The sequence below is a fragment of the Stenella coeruleoalba genome (genome assembly GCF_951394435.1).
Source record: "Stenella coeruleoalba genome assembly, chromosome: 13".
In the NCBI taxonomy this organism is placed as follows: domain Eukaryota; kingdom Metazoa; phylum Chordata; class Mammalia; order Artiodactyla; family Delphinidae; genus Stenella; species Stenella coeruleoalba.
Genome location: NC_137159.1, coordinates 26,132,207 through 26,153,484, shown reverse-complemented (window position 1 = coordinate 26,153,484; position 21,278 = coordinate 26,132,207). Strand labels below are relative to the sequence as shown.

The 21,278-nt window shown below is 48.2% G+C and overlaps 1 protein-coding gene across 9 annotated transcripts in view; it reads right to left on the bottom strand.

The window, feature by feature from the left end:
- The window catches only part of SLC4A5 (solute carrier family 4 member 5), a 132,270-nt gene that overhangs the window by 31,992 nt on the left and 79,000 nt on the right, over positions 1-21,278 (bottom strand). For all 9 annotated transcript variants that reach the window (XM_079940312.1, XM_079940305.1, XM_079940309.1 and 6 more), the window contains 11 exons: positions 15,292-15,452; positions 14,255-14,410; positions 13,454-13,549; positions 10,992-11,047; positions 7,532-7,689; positions 7,011-7,098; positions 5,893-6,047; positions 5,340-5,525; positions 3,506-3,680; positions 1,527-1,660; positions 571-842 (listed from right to left, as the gene is read on the bottom strand). In XM_079940312.1, coding sequence (XP_079796438.1) covers positions 571-842; positions 1,527-1,660; positions 3,506-3,680; positions 5,340-5,525; positions 5,893-6,047; positions 7,011-7,098; positions 7,532-7,689; positions 10,992-11,047; positions 13,454-13,549; positions 14,255-14,410; positions 15,292-15,452 — 1,637 coding nt within the window. The remainder of the gene's footprint in view (positions 1-570; positions 843-1,526; positions 1,661-3,505; positions 3,681-5,339; positions 5,526-5,892; positions 6,048-7,010; positions 7,099-7,531; positions 7,690-10,991; positions 11,048-13,453; positions 13,550-14,254; positions 14,411-15,291; positions 15,453-21,278) is intronic.

The window sequence follows — 21,278 nt, the reverse complement described above, 5'->3', positions numbered from 1 at the left end:
ATTCTTTGATGACATAGTTGCCAGGTCCTCCTCCACCCTGACTAGTCCTCCACCCTGGACATGTCCCCATCTGTAGGGATGTTCATCCCTCTGGTGTGAACACACTGGCAGTGATGTGTCAGGGAGAACTCATGGTGTCATGTGCTCATGGAGCTGGGAGGGACTTCAGGCTCCATCAGGTCTACCTCTGGCCTAGAGCAGGCCTCTGGCCCGAGTAGCATTTCTGACTGGTGTGGCCTCCACATTACTCCACACTGAGGCCAAGCATGCCTTCTTCCCTTCCTGGGGTACCGCTATCACTGCTTCCTCCTGACTACGACCCTGGGCTCTGGTATTGTGATCCTCATTAGAGTTCCTGTCCCCTTGATTTCCTTCCAAAAACTGGTTTAAGACCCTGTATTTGCTCCTTTGGGACAGAAAGTCCTTGGATGAACAGCCCCTCCCAAGCAGGCTCTTGCTCCTGCCTTTGAGTAGACAACGGGGTGGGGGGGAGAGGCAGAGGGGGAGTGGGTGTTAGAGGGGAGTGGGGAGTGGGTGGGGGCCTAGGGCACCTCTGGGTTTACCGGTCACCTGTGTCAGGGGCGACGCACTCGCATTTGTAGATGGTGATAGAGTCAGGCTTGAAGTTCATGTTGATGGGGTAGTACTTGAAGGCACCAATCATTTTCTTAATGGCATCATAGATGAAGATGAAACTGATGAGGGTGGAGAAGCCCTCCTCAGTGAAGCGGGTGATATACTTGATGATAAAGCTGGCATCTGTGGCCACCAGGATAAGGCACTGGACAGCTGAGTGTAGGCCAATCCAGAGGCGGAACTCCATGTAGTCCAGGCCATTGCCTCTGGAAAGCAGAGGGAATCGAAGGGCCTCCAGCCCAAGGCTCTTGGCTGTGCTCGGCTCCCCAGACCCACCCTGGGTGCCTCATCTGCCCCTCCTGTGGCACAGATGCCCTCCTAGGAAGTACAAGAGGATTGGGGATGGGGACAGTTCCTGGGTGGGGTTGTCTGGTCTTTGAGAATTCTGGGAAAGGCTCCCATGGGATGGCAGAAAGGTGCTCGCACACTTCGGTTCTTACACATTTGGTAACAAACACCAGAGTGAATGAAAAACAGGGAAATTTCAGAATGACACAGCTGGAGCAGACCTTAAAAATGTTGTAGGTGAGGCAACTGAGCCCAGAGCTGCATGAGTCAGGGTATAGCCTTCTGACCTCCAGCTTGAAACTTTTTATACACTCACTGCATTGACTTTCAAGTCATAATTGCTCATGAGCAGAGCAGTGTGAATTCTCTCCTCTTGTCTTGCCTGGATTTCTCCCCATGGGCTGTGCTAATAAGCACTAAGGTGGCTTAAAGGCAGATATCGGAGGGAATCAGGAGGGACCACCTGGCAGTGCCTCCTACAGGTAAAGACAGCTTTGGTACCTTCTCACCTCACCTCCCCCTTGGGGCTCTTCCCCTACTCCAACCTTGGCATACTGTCCCAAGTGTGAGAGCAGGCACTGGGGGCCACCAAGGGCACCTACTTGCTGAAGTCGAAGAGGAGCTTCTCGAAGATGAGGATGGGCCCTGTGCTGCTGAGGATGATGAGAGGCTGTCCCGAGAAGAGGCAGAACAAGGAGCCAGCCATGGCAGTGCCCAGGAAACTCTCCATCACTCCCTGGGGGCAGGAGGAGTGTTAGGCTCAGTAGAGGTGTGAGAAAGGGGCCTCTCTGACAGGTTAGACCCCAGTTATCTCAGCAAGGACCACAATGCTCGTCCTTTATCCTAGGTCCTCTCCTCCTCAAATTCTGCTCCCCATCTCTGACTCCACAACCTCACATAATTGCCAAGCATCGCTCTCTAATTCTAGGTCCCATGTGACTTCCTTTTGTCACCCTAGGGTCTAGAAAACAGGGCTGCCAATGGTCGTGCTTGTTCCTGTGCCCATTCTACTCCCAGAGGACAGTCCATTCATCCACCCAATCATTTATTAATTCAGAGATCTAGCAGGTGCTTTTAGAGGTCAGACCATTCATTCATTCATTCATTCAAAAATCTATTAAGGGCCTACTATGTATCAGGCGTTGTGCTAGACATGGAGGACCCAGGAACAAACAAGATAATGCATCTTCATTCTAGTGGGGGATACACACAAGAAACTAGGCGATTTCCATACAGCAGAGTTTCTTAACCTCAGCACTACTGACATTTCAGGCTAGATAATCCTTTGTTGTAGGGGGCTATCCTGTGCATGGTAGGTTGTTTATTAGCATCTCAGTAGCACCTCACCTCCCAGTTATAAAAACCCAAACTGTCTCTAGATGCGACCCAATGTCTCCAAGTGGTCAAAATCGTCTCTTGTTAAGAACCACTGCCAAGAAATATGATAAGGCTGGATAAGGTAGGAGCATACAGTAAGAGTGAAGGGTTGGTCAGGAAAGCCTCCCAAGAGGTAGATACACGGAAGCTGAGAACCAAAAAATGAGCAGAGAATTGACCAGGAGAATAGGGTAAGTGGATGAGAAAGAGTGTGCCGGGAAGGGCAACAGTATGCACAAAGGCTGGAGCTGAAAGGGAGCACGTCTTTGAAGAACTGAAAGATGATCAGGATTGATGGAAAACAGAATGCAGATGAGTGAGGAGGACAGGAATCTGAGAAAGGGGATACTGGGAGATGAGGCTTGAGAGGCAACTAGGACCATGTCATGAGGGCTACTGGGGGAAGCTGGGATTTATGAGTCAAGGATGATGTGTGAATATCTGGGTCAACCATGGTGTCACTCATTGGCTGGGGGGAGCAGCAGGTCTGGAGGAAAGGTAATGGATGCAATGTCGGCCCTGTGAGTTGGGGGATCCCAAAGGGCAGCTATATGGACATGCCCAGGAGGCAGCCGGATACTGAACCTGCCGCTCAGGAGAGTGGTGTGGGCTGGAGATAGGCACTCATCTTAATTTATCTGGGAAAGTGGGTCTTCACCTTGGTGCTCCGAGCTTTCCAGTGATACTATCCCAAAGGCCCCCAATGGAGAAGACCCTTGTCTGGGTCTCAGGCTAGTGTCTCTGCTGAACTGTTTTCCCCAGGTATACCTGTGTTGTTGTCATGGTAGACATTTCTAAAAATGTCTTAACTTCAAGCTAAGAATTTAAGGTTAGTTTTTTTAAAAAGTATGGGAAGAAGGTCACAATTAGCAACTCAATTAATTGTGCTCATTAAATTCGTTAAAGCATCAGTAGGAAAAGTATCAACTAACAAAGCAGATGATTTCCCCTTAAACATTTGTTCTATTTACATAATCTTTAAATTTGGTCTTTAGTAATATGATTTAGCTTTAGACCTTTTAATTATGCCAGCTTGTTATTATTTTTCTCAAGGGTAAAGGATTACAAAAAGTGATGGTCTGAACCTGGATGGTAGGTCAAACCCAAACCTTGGTTTTGGGATTATGGGAATAAGCTCCTTACCACTACCTGGTGGCAGCAGATTTTTCTGAGGTTTGCATGCATGTCCCCAGCTCACACACACCTGATAGTTGTCAGTGGCATCCCCCAGAAGCCCACCAAAGGTGATTGCGTTGGTAATGCAGCCGAGGTAGATGAATAGGATGGCAGAGATGGACTGAATGTGGAAGCCATCGTAGAAGTCACTTGGGAACCAGGGCAGCTTCCTCTTGACATCCAGACGCAGGCCACCGAAGAACCTGCTCAAGACAGGCCCAGATACTGCTTTCTCACCACAGACACCAGTGCAGGGGCAGGGCTCTTTACAGGAACCTGCAGAGTCTGCAGTGAGGAGGGGAACTTGACTAGGGGTGGATGGGGAAAGGGATCTTTCCACCAGAACATTTAAGACCAGGGAAGAATTCTGTCATTAGACTGAGTTTGTGGTTGGCACCATCTCCCCTGGGAAGGGTGGTCACAGACAGCCTGGGTGGGGGAGAGAAGGCCTTATGGGAATATGTATTGGGGTAGACCTAACATTTCACAGGGAATGGAACTCCTGGGGACCATAGACGGCTATCCTCCTCACGTCCCTGATCATCCGCAGGGTGCCTGTGCTTGGTAAACATAGGTGTGTCCAGCTCTAGGAGATGGAGAGATCCTGGTTTATAACAGGTTCATCAAGGGCAGATTCCGAACCTTATAACTGGTTTCCTTGCTTTGTGGAACAAACAAGTGGGGAATTTTAGGTTTAGGGAGAATGTTTACTGGGGACGCTAGTCTCCATAGCTCCTAACACAGTGCTTAGCACAGAGCAGGTTTTCTCAACCTTGGTACTGTTGACACTTTGGACTGGATAATTCTTTGTTTGGGGGAGGGCGGTCCTGTGCACGGGAGGATGTTGAGCAGTGTCCCTGGTCTCTATCTGCCAGATACCAGTAGCATCTCCCCTCCAGCTGGGACAAACAAAAATGTCTCTGAACATTGCCAAGTGTCCCCTGGGTGAGGATGGGAGTGGGGAGTAGGTAAAGTTGGGAACCACTGGCGGGCAGAGAGCCAAGGGCATAAAAAACATGACTCGTTCTCAAAGTTATGATTTACACATAGCTTTGCAGGGCTGTGTCCTTTCCTAAATTCAGATCTACCCAAGTTATTCTAAGAGTTGGCAAAGAAATGAAAGCCAGGAAAATTTTCTATTGTTTTCTTTTAAAACAAGTTTCTTGACTAGGTAACAAAAGGTTAAAAAAATTCAAAAGGTATTCTTATGGATTGAATTATGTCCCCCAAAAAGATATATCAAAATTCTCACCTGTAACTGTGACCTTATTTTGTACATGTAATCAAGTTAAGATGAATTCATTAGGGTAGGCCCTAATCCAATAGGACTGGTGTCCTCATAAGAAGAGGAAAATGCTATACGAAGACAGAAACCCAGGAAGAACACCATCTGAGGACACAGACAGAGATGGGAATGGGGCAGCTGCAAGCCCAGGCACACCAAGGACTGCTGGCGACCACCAGAAGCTACAGAGAGGCAAGGAAGGGTTCCACCCAGAATCTCAGAGGGAGGATGGCCCTGCTGACACCTTGATTGGGAAATTCTAGACTCTAGAACTGTGAGAGAATACATTTCTATTGTTTAAACCACCCAGCCTGTGATACTTTGTTTCCGCAGCCCTAGGAAACTAATACAGGTAACAAAGGGTGTCCTGAGAAAAGTTTGGGTTCCTCCACTAGCTTCCCCTTTCCTGCCAGATCCAGGAGGGGCTTTGAGGGCTGGGGAGGAAGAGCGTGCGTTGGCCAGATCCCAAGGCCAGGAGTGGGTGCTGCTGACAGAGGTGGAGAAGGTTCCTAAACGGTGGGTGAGGAGAAGAGAAATCTAAGACAACTGGTGTCGCTGTCAGGCCTGGAGCGGGCACCTTCCTGTCCAGATGAGCTCTTCCCCGATCTCGTGCACGGTTGGCATCTCTCCATCATCCCCACTGCTCCCTCCGCCGGCCCCACTGCCGCCGCCGCCTGCAGCGCCGCCGCCTCCAGCCCCTCCGCCGCTTCCCGTCACAGAGCCGTTCATCTGACCTAGCTCAGTCAGGGAGAACACGGATTTCCTGGAAGGAGAAGGGCGACAGGGGACAGTGGGGCTCCCAATCCTAGGAAGAGATCAGCACCTCCAGGACTGTCCTCACAACTCCTTTACCTTTCTAACTAACATCATCAAATAGCCTAAAATACAGAGAGAAATGCAGAGAATGATCTAGCAACACCCACACACAGATCACCCAGGTTTTACAGATGGTCACATTCAGCATATTTGCTTCTGATTTTTTTTTCCAGAGAAATAAAGTGAGACTGAAAAAAAAAGGTATAAACCCATGTACGCTGACATCTTTCTTTCAAATCCAAAAAAAGAAACGGACAGACTGAAAGCTCCCTCTGACCCAGCTCCCCGCTTGCCACCCCTCCATTCATACACACCTCTTGTCAGCAGAAGTCACCTTCTTGGGTGGCTCAATTCGGATATTTGGGTCCCACTCTCCAGGGGGGAGCACGATGACCTCGTCTAGAAACTCATCAATCCCTGCGATCAGATCCTCCCGATTCCTGGCCTTGTAGGCCACGTCGCTGAAGAGCTGGCAGGGAAAGAGGCAGAGGAAGAGAAAGGGCCGCTCTCTTGCTGCAGTCATCATCTCATCCACCTCCCGGGGGCACAACCACATACACTTTCAAAAAAAGTCACTTTGAGCCATTACTCCAGCTGCCAATTTGTTCTCAGTTTCTGAGATGAGAACAACGGGGCAGTTGAAACATAGCACAGTGGGGACAGTGGGACATGCAGCAAGGCGGCTCTTCCTGGACCTGAAGGCCAGGTCTCTGTATTCCAGTTGTCCGACCTGGGTTGAGTTACTTACTTAACCTTTCTGCTCTCAGTTTCCCACAGAGCGAGCTCCTCAGAAAACCCGCGCAGAGCCCAGTAGGAGAAGCTCAGGTATTTCAAATCTGTTTTAACATCCCAGCCCTTCATCTTTGGAGGGTCAGGCTGCATCGTTCCACACTGTCTCCAGAGGGTTCTTTCTGACTTTACAGATCTGATTGGGTTGCGCTCATGTTTAAACTCCTCTAGGCTCCCTGTCACATAGTGTCAACTCTCAGCTCTGCCTACAGGCTCCGTATAGTATATGGCTCCTCTCTCTGGTGTTACTTCCTGCTCTTGAAGCTCTTACGCTGAGCCTATATCAAACCACTTCCATCCAGCCCCTCCCTCTCCGAACTGTGGCCCTTTGCCTGGAATGCCTGCCTCCTAGGCTGGGGCTCATCCTTAGCTTTAAAGCCCCCTCGTGTGTGAAGGGCCCGTTGACTGCCTGGGCGGTTAGCACATGGTTCCCTCTAGGATTGTAGGTCTATCTCTCCCACTTGATTGGTGCTCCTAAAGGGCAGTGACTATTCCCTCATTCTTGTAATCCTCACACCCTGCACAGGGTCTGGCATACAGTAGGCGCTCAAACGTGACTTGTTGGATAAGTGAATGAATGAAGGCACAGTGTTTGACGCGGCAGCCATGACGTTCAGGAGTACATGCTTCTCGTAGCACTTACGTCGTCTACCATGAGGGTTGCAATGGCACGGCCAATTTCATTGTAGGATTTTGCTCTCCCAGAAGGTCCCAGCAGTATGAACAGAAATCTGCAAAGAAGATGGAGGAGGAGGGGGAAAGTGAGAAGGAAAAGTAAAAGCAGGTGGAGAGAAGGATGTTCTGGCCCTAAATAGTATCCATTCTTAATCTTTTAACTGGGCAGAAACGTGTCCCTTCCCTCCTCTGAATCCTGTATTTGCTTTGGAGAGACATTCCTCTTCACTCCCACCTGAGCATCTTTGCCACACCCTGGCATCCCAGAGCTCACCCAGCAGTGCTTCTCCCAGCTGCTGGCTACTTCTTGTTTATGATTATTTTAAATAAATTCTCTCAAATTCTTCCTGAGTCAGATTGCCATCGCCATACAGTTCCCTACTTTTCCTTCTTCGATTTAGGGGTGTCTCCAACTGCACTACTAGCTGACTGCATGGACAGCTGGCCACCCAAGGGTGGGTATGGTGGGCAGATTTCAATGGCTCTCACCTGGTGGGGACAGGCACCTCGGTCACTCCTCCCAGCATGGCTGACTGGATGAGACGCACGAAGGCAATGAATGGCTGGTCCAGGAAGTCCACCTCGCCCACGAGCACATTGGAGGCTTCTGAATCCTTGGGGATCTTCTTCATGAATTTGTTTTTCCGCTGGTCAGTGAGGGGGACACGAGATACCCATGGATACTCACGTGCAGTGGTTTCGGCTCTCACTCAGCCCGTTCAGACTACTGTGGAGCCCTAACCTTACAAAATTCTCCCAGCGTTTCTCAAGAGACTGAAGGAAATAAGCCGACACTCTCCCACAATCTGCAGATGAGGAGACTCAAAGTTGGTTAACCCCAGGGACCAATGAAGCCTTTCGTAGATGGGAAGGAACAGGCAACGACTTGACCCCCTAAGATGTTCCTTGATGGGCGAAAACCTTGTTCTACTGAAGTGTGAGTTGAGGGGTCAGAATAGAAAGTCAGGGCTTGCTGGACATCAGGTCTCTTCCCCCAGCAGCAGCTCAAGCAGATGGGAGTCTCGGCCCTTACACTCCAGCTACCCAGCCCTCCCTCTCTGCCTTTACCCTGGATGGCTGTGGGAGGAATGAGACCATCCTGATGGCCAGAGTGGACACACTTTGTTTTATCTTTACCACCAGCTTCCTGGCTGACAGGAACCCCTGGACCTGGGGGTCCAAGCCTGTGAGAGGCTTCTGTGCCCCCAAGTCACCCCTAGAGGACCTCCCAGGAAACTCATAGCTTCTGAGCCTTTCCAACTGAGACTATTGAAGTACCCTCTATCCAGTCCCTCTGGCTGGTGTCTAGTCAGGGCAGGAAGGTCAAATAGGAAGAGTGAGTGGGGTCCAATGTGAGAGGTGCTGGAGACAAGTCCTCTGCCCCAAATCAGCCCCACTCTCTGCGGTCATGACTTTCATCCTATGGATAAGATGCCAACTCCTCCGGAGCCCTCTCTTATGATGAAAGTGCCCAGGGGTGGTCACATACGCACTCTTCTTAGTCTTTAACATCTTAGGGTACATTAGTTTTTCAGATCACTTTCCCTCTGGGCAGCAAGGGGATAGGCAAGAGACAGAGAGAGTTTCATAGAGAGAGGTGGGGAAGGAGTGTTTGGGGAGGACCGGGCTGGTGGGAGTCCACAGTGGCCAACAAAGGAAGAAAGGGCCCAGGAGGTGGAGGCAAGTGGTACAGAGAGATTCTGCGGACGCCACAATTTTGCCACCTATTCCCCCTTGATGGGAGTCTCTCTTGTGGGCACAGAAATGTTTGTTTCTCATAAGCTCAGTGAAGATAGTTTCCTTCTGTCCCTGGAGAGGGGTCAGTTATGGGCGTGGGCATGGCCAACAGGTCTTGCCCCTTTGGGCCCACAGCCATTTCCTGATTTGACTCGTGGGGGACGAGATACATACTGGGCGGGGGACCTACCAGCACTAGAAAAGGCTTGTGAGCAAGGGCTGCACACTTATAATCTTTTAAATCCCTTAAGAAACATAAAACTCTCCACAACCACCTGGGCAACAGCCCCAAGGACCCTAACGCAGTGAGAATAAGCCACAGCACGCGTTAATGGGAAGGCCAGAATCCCCACAACTCAGAAAGTCCCTTTGTCCCAGGAGCAGTTAGCGGGTTCATAAGCAGATTCTTCAGGGTAGAGTTCTGGGTGTGCCAGGGCAGCCACTGTCTCCCTGCCAACTCCATGTCCCTGGGCATCAGGCAGGGAGCAGGTCGGTGGCAGGAGTGCCCTGGAGAACAAGGTTTTGAAAACGGCAATGCTCTGGAGTGGCCCATGCAACACGCTCAAAACCATGAGCAGAGAGGAGTTAAAACAGGGCCTTGGTCCTCCCTTGTAGTCTGTCACCCCAGTAAGGAGGCCAGAGTTGTGGCATCCCAGAAACAGGCCATGCTGGTGTTCTGGCCACCCTGGCTTGGTGATGGTCTGGCCACGGGCTTGTCTAACCAGGGTCCTGCTGACCCCACTGCCTGAACCCAGGGGACCCTGGTCCAGCTCTGCTGAGTCACTGCACACAGCGACGCTGTTTGAATCCACACTCTGCTCACCGGGAGCTCACTGGAACTCAGGGCCAATGTGGAGTGGTGAAGAAAGTTGCACCTAAAGAACGGCCAGTGCTGCTGCAGATACTGAGAAGCAGCATCACACAACCAGTTAGGAGAGTCGGACGCTGGAGCCCGGTGTTGGGTTCCAACCCCTAAATCAAAGGCAGCATTGCCGGGGGAAAGTAGCAGATCGTATTCTTCTTACCACATAGGTAATGAAAAATAGGTTGTGAAAAACTTTTACTAGGCAGCGCTTCCTTATAACGGCTCCACTGTCTGTGTGCATGACTATAGTAAAGTGGGGTTCTTCTCTAAATAAGATTCCAGAATACTCGTTCCTAAGTCACTCCCAAATTAAGGGCTCTAGTGTCACACTGCCTGGATCAAATGATGGGTGTGCCACCTTTCAGCTGCATGAACTTAGGCCCGTTATTTAACTGCTTTTACGTTCTCATCTGTAGAGTGGAGATGATATAGTACCTTCATGATGCACAGAAAACGCACCGCACAATGTAGTGCAGGAAATGTGTGGACCTCAAATGTTGGTTGATGCCGTTATTATTGTTATTTTATTATTTTGGCCACCAAAGGGCCCCGGAGACACTGACATGAGGGAATACTCTTGTTTTGCCTTCCACCAAACTTGGGACTGCCTTGGAGGCCTGGAAGTCACCCAAGCTCCTGAGGAGTAGGTGCCAAAGTTCAGGTTTCCCTCATCACCTTCCTTCCCACTCCTGGGGGCACAGGCAAGGAGACTTTGGGACCTTCCGCCCCTGAGATGTGAATGTTTGGAATTGAGGGAAGCCTCCTCTGGGCTTCCCTTGGGGGCACAGTCATGGGGGTCCTGGGCTGTGGGCTTAGAACTTGGACTCAACTTGTTTGCGGGATTCTGATCTCATCAAGGAGGTTTCAGACAAGCTGGTGGGAGACAAGAACTGACTTTATCCGGCACTAGCCAAGGAGAAGATACACTGTTGGGCAGTCCAGTTGATTCACTATCATTATTGTCCCCACAGGGAGGCCCCACTGCTTTTCTCTACCAGCCCAAGCCCCCACTTCCTCCTTAAAACTGTTTGCGTGTCATGGAGGAGGTGAAATTCTGTGTGGCGGTCTTCTCTCTCCAATAAACCCCAAAGTCAGGGATAGCTGGCATCTCATCTGATCACACTTCTCTGTCCCCTACTCCTTCCAGGGCCTGGCACAGAGCCGGCACCCAAGTGTTGGACTGGGCTGGGTCACCAAGGCAACCCGGAGCCCCACCCGCATCCTTCCCGGGGACTCCCACTTTTTCACGGGAGTAGAGTTTTGCCTGTAGGGGCTCCCTACCCCTGAAACCAAAGACTTCTTCCTGCCCTGGCCCTCCACGGCAGCCAGGTGCAGGGGCTTTACTACCTGGTCTGTATTTGGGGTGAGAGAAATATCATTCATGCTTCTGCTCTGGGCGTGACCTAGGAGAAAAGGAAAAGAAGGTCCATCAGGGGAAGACAGGTTCTCGCAGGCCCTTTCCTCTTGGTCTCTACACAGGCTTTTCCCATCTTCACAACCAAAGCGAACCCCCTTCCCCTAATCCTGCAGCCCCTTTCAGCAAGCATTCTCTCTCTTTTCTTCTTTTCAATGGCAGCTTTCTTAAAAGAATTGCTGGGCCCCAGGTTCTACTGCGTCCTTCTCACTCCTCAGTGTGCTACGCCCTGGTCCCAGCCCTCCGCCCTGCCTTCTTGGGCAGAGACTAAGATGCTGCTCTGTGCCAGGCCCTGAGGTGGGGAGGGACAGACACACTATTGGGTCACGAGCCAGGTGTCACTAAGCTTGGGCCTTGTTGGAGAGAAAAGAGCAGTTTCACCTCTGTCCTCCATGACCCATGCGAGTCTTTAAAGACGGCTGGGGATTTGGGCCAGCAGAGGGAAGGAAGGTGGGGCTCCCCATGGCGAGAACAGTGGTGGTGAGCTATTCGAACAGCTCCTTCCTCCATTAAGGCAGAAGTTCAGCTCTCATTTCCCACCAGCAGCCACATCCAGTGAGCCCTCTCAGGCTTTCTGTGGTCTGTGGTGTCCCCGCACTTCCAGACTCTGCGTTCCCTCGGCTCCCCTCTCTTATTTCCATCCAGGAGTCTCTCTTGCTGGGCTCTCCTCAGGGCCTTGCTTTGCACTCAAACCCTCCAGAGGCCTCACCCCCATCCTCCTCGGTCAGTCCCATCCCCTCCTGTTTCATCCCCATCCACATTTGTGCTGGGGATGCCCAGGTTGGGTCTCCAGTCCAGATCTGTCCTGAGCTCCAGATTCCTCTGAGCAGCCTGACCTGGCAACTCAAACTCAACACACCTGAAACGAAACTCGTTGTCTTCCATCAAATGTCTCCCCGCATAGACCCCACACCGCCAGTGCTTCCTCCCCCTTGTCCACCGGCAATCAGAGCAGACCAGGAGCCAGCCTTGACGCCTCCCTCTTCCTTATTTCCCACTTCCCACCAGTCGCTGAAGCCCAGCGGGGTCCTTCTCTCTGTTCTTGCTCTCACTGCCCGAACACGGTCCCCGTCTCTTGCTCCCAATAGTTCAGCCCCTCCTAGTTTATTTCTCAAATAAAAATCTGACCATGATACGTTCCTGCATAAAACTTCTCAGGAGTCCCCATTACCCTCAGAATACAGGCTGGGGCCTTTTGCAGGATTCATAGGCCCCTTTTGATTGGACCCTCTTTCCCTTAGAGCCTGGTGAACTGAATCACCCTGTTTCCCCGAATATGCGGCACCCTTCACAGCACCTTCCCTTCACCTGCTGTTTGTTTCCTTTGTTCTAAAGAACACCCTCTTCCTCCCCCATGCTACTGGAAATCTTCTATTTATTCTCCAAGACTCAGGCAAGTGTCTCCTCCTCTTTGAGCCTTCCCAGGTGCCACCCTGGGGTGGGGAGGTGTGCACACAAAGCTGTAATCACTTATTCACGTCTTTTATCCAGGTCCCCCCCACAGCAGCATTGGTACTTCATATATAGTAAATAACAGAGCAGAAGGCTCGTCCCAAAGCCGTTCACTGTCTCTGACTGCCAGCATCCCTCTGTGGAATAACCAAGACCAGGGAGACTAAGAGCAGGGGGTCACTAAGAACAGAGAGAAAAGACCGTGACAAACCCCTGCCGGGGCAAAGGTCACATCACTGTCACTGTCCTGAAGCATTCCTCTGGCCTGGTCAGGGGCACAGCCCTGGGATGTGCTTGTTCGTATCTTGTCATTCTAGTAAAAGTATTTAAAGGAAAATACTCCTTCACACTGCTTCTTCTTTTCACTTCCCAAGTTCCCTCTTTTCTTTGCCTCACAGCTCACCTGTCTCTTCAGCCCTGATGAATTGCCTGACAAAAGCCGATCTGTGACCATGCCCCTCACAGGCTCCACTCACCCAGTCACAGCCCTCAGGGGCTGCAGCTCCACCAGCATTTCACTGTCTGGGGCCCAAGACGGTCATCCAGGGATGGGAACATTCTCTGTCCTGGGGCAAAGGACCTAGCCTGCTTTTAATTGTTTCTAGGAAGACTTCTCACCAAAAACAGGGCTAATGAGCAGTTTGGTGAGAATAAAGCCATAGACTAAGTTAAAAATGCCCAGCACACAGGGTTGGGTATTGATTATGACAGGACTTGATTAGAGCTGCAGTTTTTGGAGTAATTATTTAGAAAATTATGGTAGTAAGTTAGACTCTGAGGGCAGCCCAGGTTTAGGGTGAAAGTTAGATTTCTTCTGATGCCTGAGAGTTCTAGACAGACCCTGGGCTTTACCTCCTCTGCTATGAAAGTATGAAAATTGACTCCAGAGTGGCCACAGCCAGGACGAAGCTGCCACACAGTGGCAGAGAAAGAAGATACTCACACAGGCGGCCGTAATTTGCGCTTTGCCGCATCCTCAGGTCCTCGGTGGAGTGGTGTAGGCTGGGGCCCGCCGCGGGGCTCCGGCCTGGGCTGCGATCTGGGAGGAGGAACAGAAGAGATTTGACTTCGGCCGACTTGCTGGAGTGGTGCAGCTTCTTCCATTAGCACAATTCACGTTTACAATCATGTCACCTAAATAAAGCTGGGCTGCCAGACATGTCTCTTCCCCTTCTAGGAAGAAAGGATGTTCTGGTTTTGGTTCTTGTTTTTCAGGATTTTTCTAAGCAAGTGAATAGCCTGAACATGATTAGAGAAAATATTTGTACCTTTGAAAGTGAAATAGATATACAATTGATTAAATAGACACCAGGTGGTGTAGATGACCCCTGATCCCACAACCTCCTGGCCGTGTGATCTTAGGTAAGTAACTTAACCTCTCCGTGCCTCAGCCTCCTCATCTGTAACCTGGGGATGATGAGAACAGTACCTAGTCATGGGGTTATTGCGAGGATGAAGTGAGTTAATACACGTGGAGCGCTCAGACAGTGCCTGGAACACAGGTAAGTGCCGAGTACGTACCCACCGTAGGCTAAACATTTTCCATTTAAAATAATTCATCTAAGGAGATTCCTCAAGTCTCTTTAGGTAGCAGCGTTATCAACTTTGTACTGATTATTGCATTTATCTGACAGGTCCAGCAAGGCTAGTGTCTGGGCATCTCAACTCTGGGCTATCAAGAGTGGAGGGTTGCAGGTTTGAGATGCGTGCATAGAACAAGCCACCAGCGTATGGCCCGACTCACTGGTGGTGGAGGAGACTGACTTTCCAATGTCAACCAAGGAGCGGTGGATGGGCTTCTTGGTTTGGTGACGGTGTTTCCTCAGTAGGACGTAGCTGACCCTCTCTCGGAGCTCTGGCCGAAGGAGGCCGTCCTCGATTTGCTTTTCAATGACATCATCTAAGTGGGAAACAAACATGCCTTGTCCACGTGGCACCGAATGACCAGGGGTGTGGGGGTCTTCAGTTTCATCTGTTATTAGTGGGATTAAAAGTGACCTAAGGGAGGCAGGAGATGTAGAAATAGTCCCACCTTTGCCACAGAACTGAAAATTTGAACCAGTCATGAACGTTCAGCCTCCTTATATGTAAAAGGGTGTGTGCATGTCTGTGGGAGTTGGTGTATGTGGATACATGTGTGTGTGCATGGGGGTGCATCATGTGCCCATGTGGGTGCACATGTGCTTGCATGTGTGGGTATAGGATTCTCTGCTCTTTCTATCAATAACATTGTGGAAAATAAATGAAATTGTACACATGAAAGTACCCTAAGAAGCACAAGGTACAATGCTAAGTGGTTTTAGTCCTAACATGAATTCTTTTTAGAAAAGTATTTTGGGCAATGTAGTTCTGCCAAAATTGAATGTGCTAAAACAAAATTCACAAGAAGTTTTAGGGATGATAAGACAAGCCGCTCCCTCCCTTTGCCACTCTATCAAACGAGAGCTAATTTCCTAAAGATGAATGGTGATCTATTTACTCTGACAAGAAACAGGTTGCCATGGCAATAGGTGTCTCCAACCATGCTAAGAAGCCCTCCTCCCTTTTGTTACATTGCTGGATGGCATTTCAGACGCTGACCTTTCCCTCTCTACGTGTATCTGAAACTTGGAGCAACTGTGACACTGCCTTGGGGGCCTCAGACCCAAAGCCTGGTCTCTGCAGAATTAGGCAGGCATCAGAGGTGGGTGTGCCATGCAGACCAAGGGTGGGCATGAGATGGGGCAGGTGAAGGGGGACGCTGCCCTGCTTGGTGGGGGCCACAGCGGTCCTTTGCCTCACCTATGATCTGTGGTAAGGAGCCGCCGTCCAAATCCAGCAGCACCGTCCCCGTCTGCAGGCAGGTCCGGAGCTCAAAGAGGCTGTGCAGGGACAGTGTGGACACATGGGGCTTGCTCCAGCGCTCGCCTCCTTCCTCTACCTTTTCTTCAAACTTTATCCACCTGGAAAAGTAAGGATGGGGTCAGCATGGCCTTTGCCCTCAGGAGGAGCCCAGAGCTGGGCCTCTTCAGGAGAGGGGTGTTGGCTTGTGAGTCATGCTGTGCACATTGTTGGGGCATTGGTCCTAGACTCACAGGCAGAGGATCTCCTGGGGACATCCCCACTCGGTCCCCCACTCCTCCTGGTGCGGCAATGCTCAGGACAAAGTGGCATCAGAGAATGACTATAAATGGGCATGAAGGATACTTTTAGGGTGGTGGAAATGTTCTAAAATTGGATTTGGTGATGGTCACACAACTCTGTACATTTGCTAAAAATCATTTAATTAATACACTTAAAACAAGGGAACTTTATGGTATCCATTAATAATAGAGCTGTTAAAAAAATCGTCCACTGCACCCTAGTTACCCGTCTACTGGTCACACATGTGTTCAGTGTCTGCCTTATGGGGTGTTTGCTGGGAGCAGGAAAGTATTTCCCCACAGTTCTAGGGTAGGGCCTGAGGTTTCCACGAGTCCCACTCGTATTTTGGCTCTGAAAGTTCAAGTTAAAATCTAAACGTCTTTGAGGAAGGAAAGAAATTAAACCAAGGGTATGTAGGAGTCTGTCCTTTCTAGAAGCCTTGGAATCATAGGCTGGGGTGGAGGGGACCAAGTGGGAAGGCCTTGGGCAGGCTGGCAGAGGTAGCCCTGGCCTGTACCTCCCCCGCAGGGGGCAGCACCACACAGCCTGGAGAGCCACAGGGAAGCAAAATCTGGCTGGAGACCTGCTGGCTCAGCTTTACTAGATGTCGACCTCAAGTTAGTGAGTAGCGTCAAGCTATGCCAATCAAAATCCCAGGGGAGTATTTTTGGACTGTGACTATCTAATTCTAAAGTTCCTCTGAAAAAGTAAATGTCTGAGAGTGGTTCGGGAAAGTCTAAAAAATAAGAATGGGGAGGGGACATGCTTTTAGCAGATATAAAAACTTACTGAAAACCTTGAGTAATTAAAGCCTTGTAATTCCAGTCCAGATATAGACAAAGGGATCAATAAAACAACAGTCTGGAAACAGACCTGAGGCCCCATGGGAATCTGGGTTTTGATGGAGGAGGCTTTAAAAGATGACCAACCTAAATATAAAAAAGTCCCTACTTCTTACCAAGCACTACTAAATTCTATGTGGATTAAAGGCTAGACATAAAAATAAATCTATAATGGAATATTGTTGAGCCTTAAAATAAAGGAAATTTTGATGCATGCTACAGCATGAGTAAAACTTGAAGACATTATGCTAAGTGAAATAAGTCAGTCACAAAAGGACAAATACTGTAAGATTCCACTTCTATGAGGGACCTAGAGTAGTCAAATTCATAGAGACAGAAAGTAAAATGGTGGTTACCAGGGGCTGAGGGGAGAGAGGCAGGGAAATTACTGTTTAAGTGGTACAGGGTTTCAGTTTTGTGAGATGAAGGAGTTCAGGAGATGTATGGTAGTGATGGTTACACAACAATGTGAATGTACTTAATGCTATTGAACTGTACACTTAAAAACGGTTAAAATGGTAAAGTTTATGTGTTATATATTTTACCACAATTAAAATAAATAACCATGTTAAAATCTATAAACAAAAATATAAATATACTAGAAGAGAATATAGGAGAATGTTGTGGTTGTGGAGAAAGACTTCCTTAGCAAGATGTAAAACCATAAAGGGAAAATAAATGGGCACATTTTGTTACATAAAAATAAACTAAAACCTCTGTATAACACAATAAGACATAAATGAGATTCACATAAATGCAACATACTCAGAAAATATTTGCAACAAACAGGGCATCAAAGGATTTTTTTTTTTTTTTTTTTTGGCTGCACCAGACGGCATGTGGGATCTTAGTTCCCCGACCAGGGATCAAACCTGCACCCCCTGCTTTGGAAGCGTGCAGTCTTAACCACTGGACCACCAGGGAAGTCCACAAAGCTTCTTCACATCAATAAGAAAAACTCAAATTACCCAACTGAAAAGTGAACAATTCTGAAAAGAAATAATGGCCAATAAATGTATGAAAAGATGTTCAACTTTACTAGTAATCAAGAACATTTAAATTGTTGCAAATGAAACAACATCCTTCACTTCTCATATTGGCAAAAATTTAAAAGATTGACAACTTCCTGTGTTGGTGGAAACATGGGGGGTGGGCACTCAAACTGTATGTATGAATATAGTATGTGTGTGTGTGTGTGTGTGTGTGTGTATATATATATATATATATAGTGTAGCCACGTAGCCTTCTTGGGGTGGGGAACTGGGGAGTCTCTTTTGTCTTTTGACTGAGCAGTTCTATTTCTAGGAAATTATCACAGGAGTATCATTGCACATCTACACACAGTAATATGTATACCAGGAGATGCTTACTGCAGCTTTGTCCAGTAGGGTGAATAACTGGAAACCACCAGTTTTCAGTAAAGACATGGTTACATCAATTCCATACATCCATGCTGAAGAATAACACTCAGATAAAAAGGGTGAACTATGCATACTGACAGGATGGACAATACCATCCCATTCTATAAAAAGAAGAAAACCACACATGTGTGTTTGTGTGTTTACACATGTGTCTGAACATGCCCAGCAGCAGTTTTGAAAGGATGCATGTCAGGTGGTTAAATGGTTACTTCTGAAGGGAAGTGTGGGGTTGTTGGTGGGGGGAGGATTTAAGAGACTTTCAATCTATTGGGGTTAATTAGTGTAGTAAGAGCGCAACCTGTGGAGCAAGACAACCAAGCTTTATTTTTTATTTATCTTTGGCTGTGTTGGGTCTTCATTGCTGTGTGTGGGCTTTCTCTAGTGGCAGTGAGCAGGGGCTACTCTTCATTGCAGTGCGCAGGCTTCTCATTGCAGTGGCTTCTCTCATTGCGGAGCAGGGGCTCTAGGCACGTGGGCTTCCGTAGCTGTGGCACGTGGGCTCAGTAGTTGTGGCTTGTGGGCTCTAGAGCACAGGCTCAGTGGTTGTGGCGCACGGGCTTAGTTGCTCCACGGCATGTGGGATCTTCCCGGACCAGGGCTCGAACCCGTGTCCCGTGCATTGGCAGGCGGACTCTTAACCACTGCGCCACAAGGGAAATCCCGACAACCAGGTTTTGAATTCCAGCTTCACGTTTACTAGCTACGGACTTTGGGCAAGTTACTCAATCTCTCACCACCTTTGTTTTCTTTAGGAATACTAACAGTTTATAGCAATTAGAGGAGTGCCTGGCACGTAATGCACTCTCTGTTAGTGTTAGCTATTAATGTGAAAACAAATAATGTTGCTTTTTTAAGTTTAGAAACAATAAGGAAATAAGAAAGTAAAGACATTCAAAGCTCTCCCAACCAGAAGACACCATGGTTGATATTCTGATGACCTTCATATTAGATCTCTGTGTGCATGAACTCACACGTGCATGCATGCACACACACACTTTTACATTAATGACACCATAAGGGCGTGGTATCTAATGGATATCCTTTCATGTCTATAAATGTCTATAAATATTCATATCGTTTTAAAGGCTCTTTAGCATTCCATTGTATGAGTAGACCATAATTTATGTGAATAAACCTCATTTGGTCGACATTTAGATTATTTCTAATTATTCTTTATTATAAACAAGGCTGGTTTGAATTTCCTTGACGCCTGTTCAATAATTTCCTTACGATAAACTCTCAGGAGTGGAACTGCTGTGTCTGCACATTTTTACGTGTATGACATACATTGTCAAACTGTTCTCCAGAAAGCTGTGCCGATTCATACTTCCACCAATGTACAGGAGACCTCACATTTCTTTGAAGTCTCTCAAACTCTAGTATTGTCATTCCTTTTCACTTTTGTGCATTTGGTAATTGAAAAATTATATCATATTTGCATTCTTTTGACTGCATGTGAGGTTGAACATCTTTTCCTTTGTCAGATTTCTTCTTTACACAATTGTGTGAGCATTTTGCAGTATCAGTGTTTAATATCCTGATTCAATACATTTATTTGAGACCAGTTAACTTGGAGCCTGGTGGGGCCTTGGGGCTTGGATGGACACAGGATGGGGAGGTTCTTTTTCTAAATATATACGTTTGTTTTGTTTTGTTTATTTGCGGTATGCGGGCTTCTCACTGCTGTGGCCTCTCCCGTTGCGGAGCACAGGCTGCGGACGCGCAGGCTCAGCGGCCATGGCTCACGGGCCCAGCCGTTCCACGGCATGTGGGATCTTCCCGGACCGGGGCACGAACCCGTGTCCCCTGCATCAGCAGGCAGACTCTCAACCACTGCACCACCAGGGAAGCCCTATACATGTTTATTGACTAGCATTATTATGGACCTATTATTACAGGTAAATGATTCTTTTTTAAAAAAATATTTATGGATGTATGTATGTATTTGGCTGTGCCAGGTCTTAGTTTCAGCACACGGGATCTTTAGTTGAGGCATGAGGGATCTTTAGTTGTGGCATGCGGGATCTTTTTTAGTTGCAGCATGCAGGCTCTTAGTTGTGGCATGTGGGATCTAGTTCCCTGACCAGGGATCGCACCCAGAGCCCATGCATTGGGAGCACAGACTCTTAACCACTGGACCAGGAGGGAAGTCCTTAAATAATTCTTTTTTAATTGAAGTATAGTTGATTTACAAAGTTGTGTTAGTTTCTGGTGTGCAGCAAAGGAATTCAGTTATATATATATATATAAACTTTTTCATATTCTTTTCCATTATGGTTTCTTAAGGGATATTGAATATAGTTCCCTGTGCTACACAATAGGCCCCTGTTGTTTATCCATTCTATATATGAGTTTGCATCTGCTAGTCCCAAACTCTGAAGGATGGGGAGGTTTGATTAGAGGAGGCCTGGGAGGTGAAGACATGGCGCTGGAGCAGAGACCACTCAGACACTTGCCTCAGAGACTCACCAAGGTGTAGTGGACATTTTTAATGGGGAAATATGTTTGGGAGAACATTATTTAAATTATGGTAGATCCAAGTCTATATAATATCAATACAAAGTTTTTCTAAAACTTGTATTAACATAATGGTTTGCAAGGAAGAAATCAAAGGACAGGTCCAAATGTTTTGGTCAGGAGATGCTCACTCTTCTCCCTGAGAGTCCTTCTCCTATTTAAATCACTCAAATTGCCCCCTTTTACCTCAAAAATACACAAGATAACCACACCGTCTCCTGGCCACTGAGGACGCTTTTGCTACTCTACAGCCTTACCCCATCCACTCAAAGGTATGATGTGTCCCAGTAAGTGGGGCCACTTGGGTTGATCGCTTTCTACACTGTCTCATAAACATCCTGGGTGGGCATTTGGGCAGTTCTCTCCCACGCATCCATCCTTCAGCTTCCTGCCTATACAAATGCAGCTCCATCTGGAAAGGTGAGTTGAAACCCTTCAAAACATCCTTTTAGTAACACTGGATAGCAAGAACAATTGGTCCTCTTCATTTCCCAGGACTTCAACTATTTGTACTGTGTTACAGGCACCCATAAAACATTAGCTCTATACACAGACAAGGTCTCAACCAACCTGAGCACAGTTTGCAGAAAAGCAAAGTCACCAGTGTCCAGGTTCAGGGCAATGCCAAAACTAGACTCCTGCTACCACCATCTCTTGAGAACTTGATTTTTAAAAAGTCCATGATACTCAACAACTTCACTAGGGATACCTCTTCAGTCGTCCTTGCAACTATTTTGGGAATCCAGATATTGAAACAGTAAACCCAAGGCCTGAACTTAATTTTGTGTATTTTATGGCTACAGCTAGAAATTAAGCTCACTTTTCACCTTGAGTAGAACATAGAAACGTGGAGGACCCAAAGTCT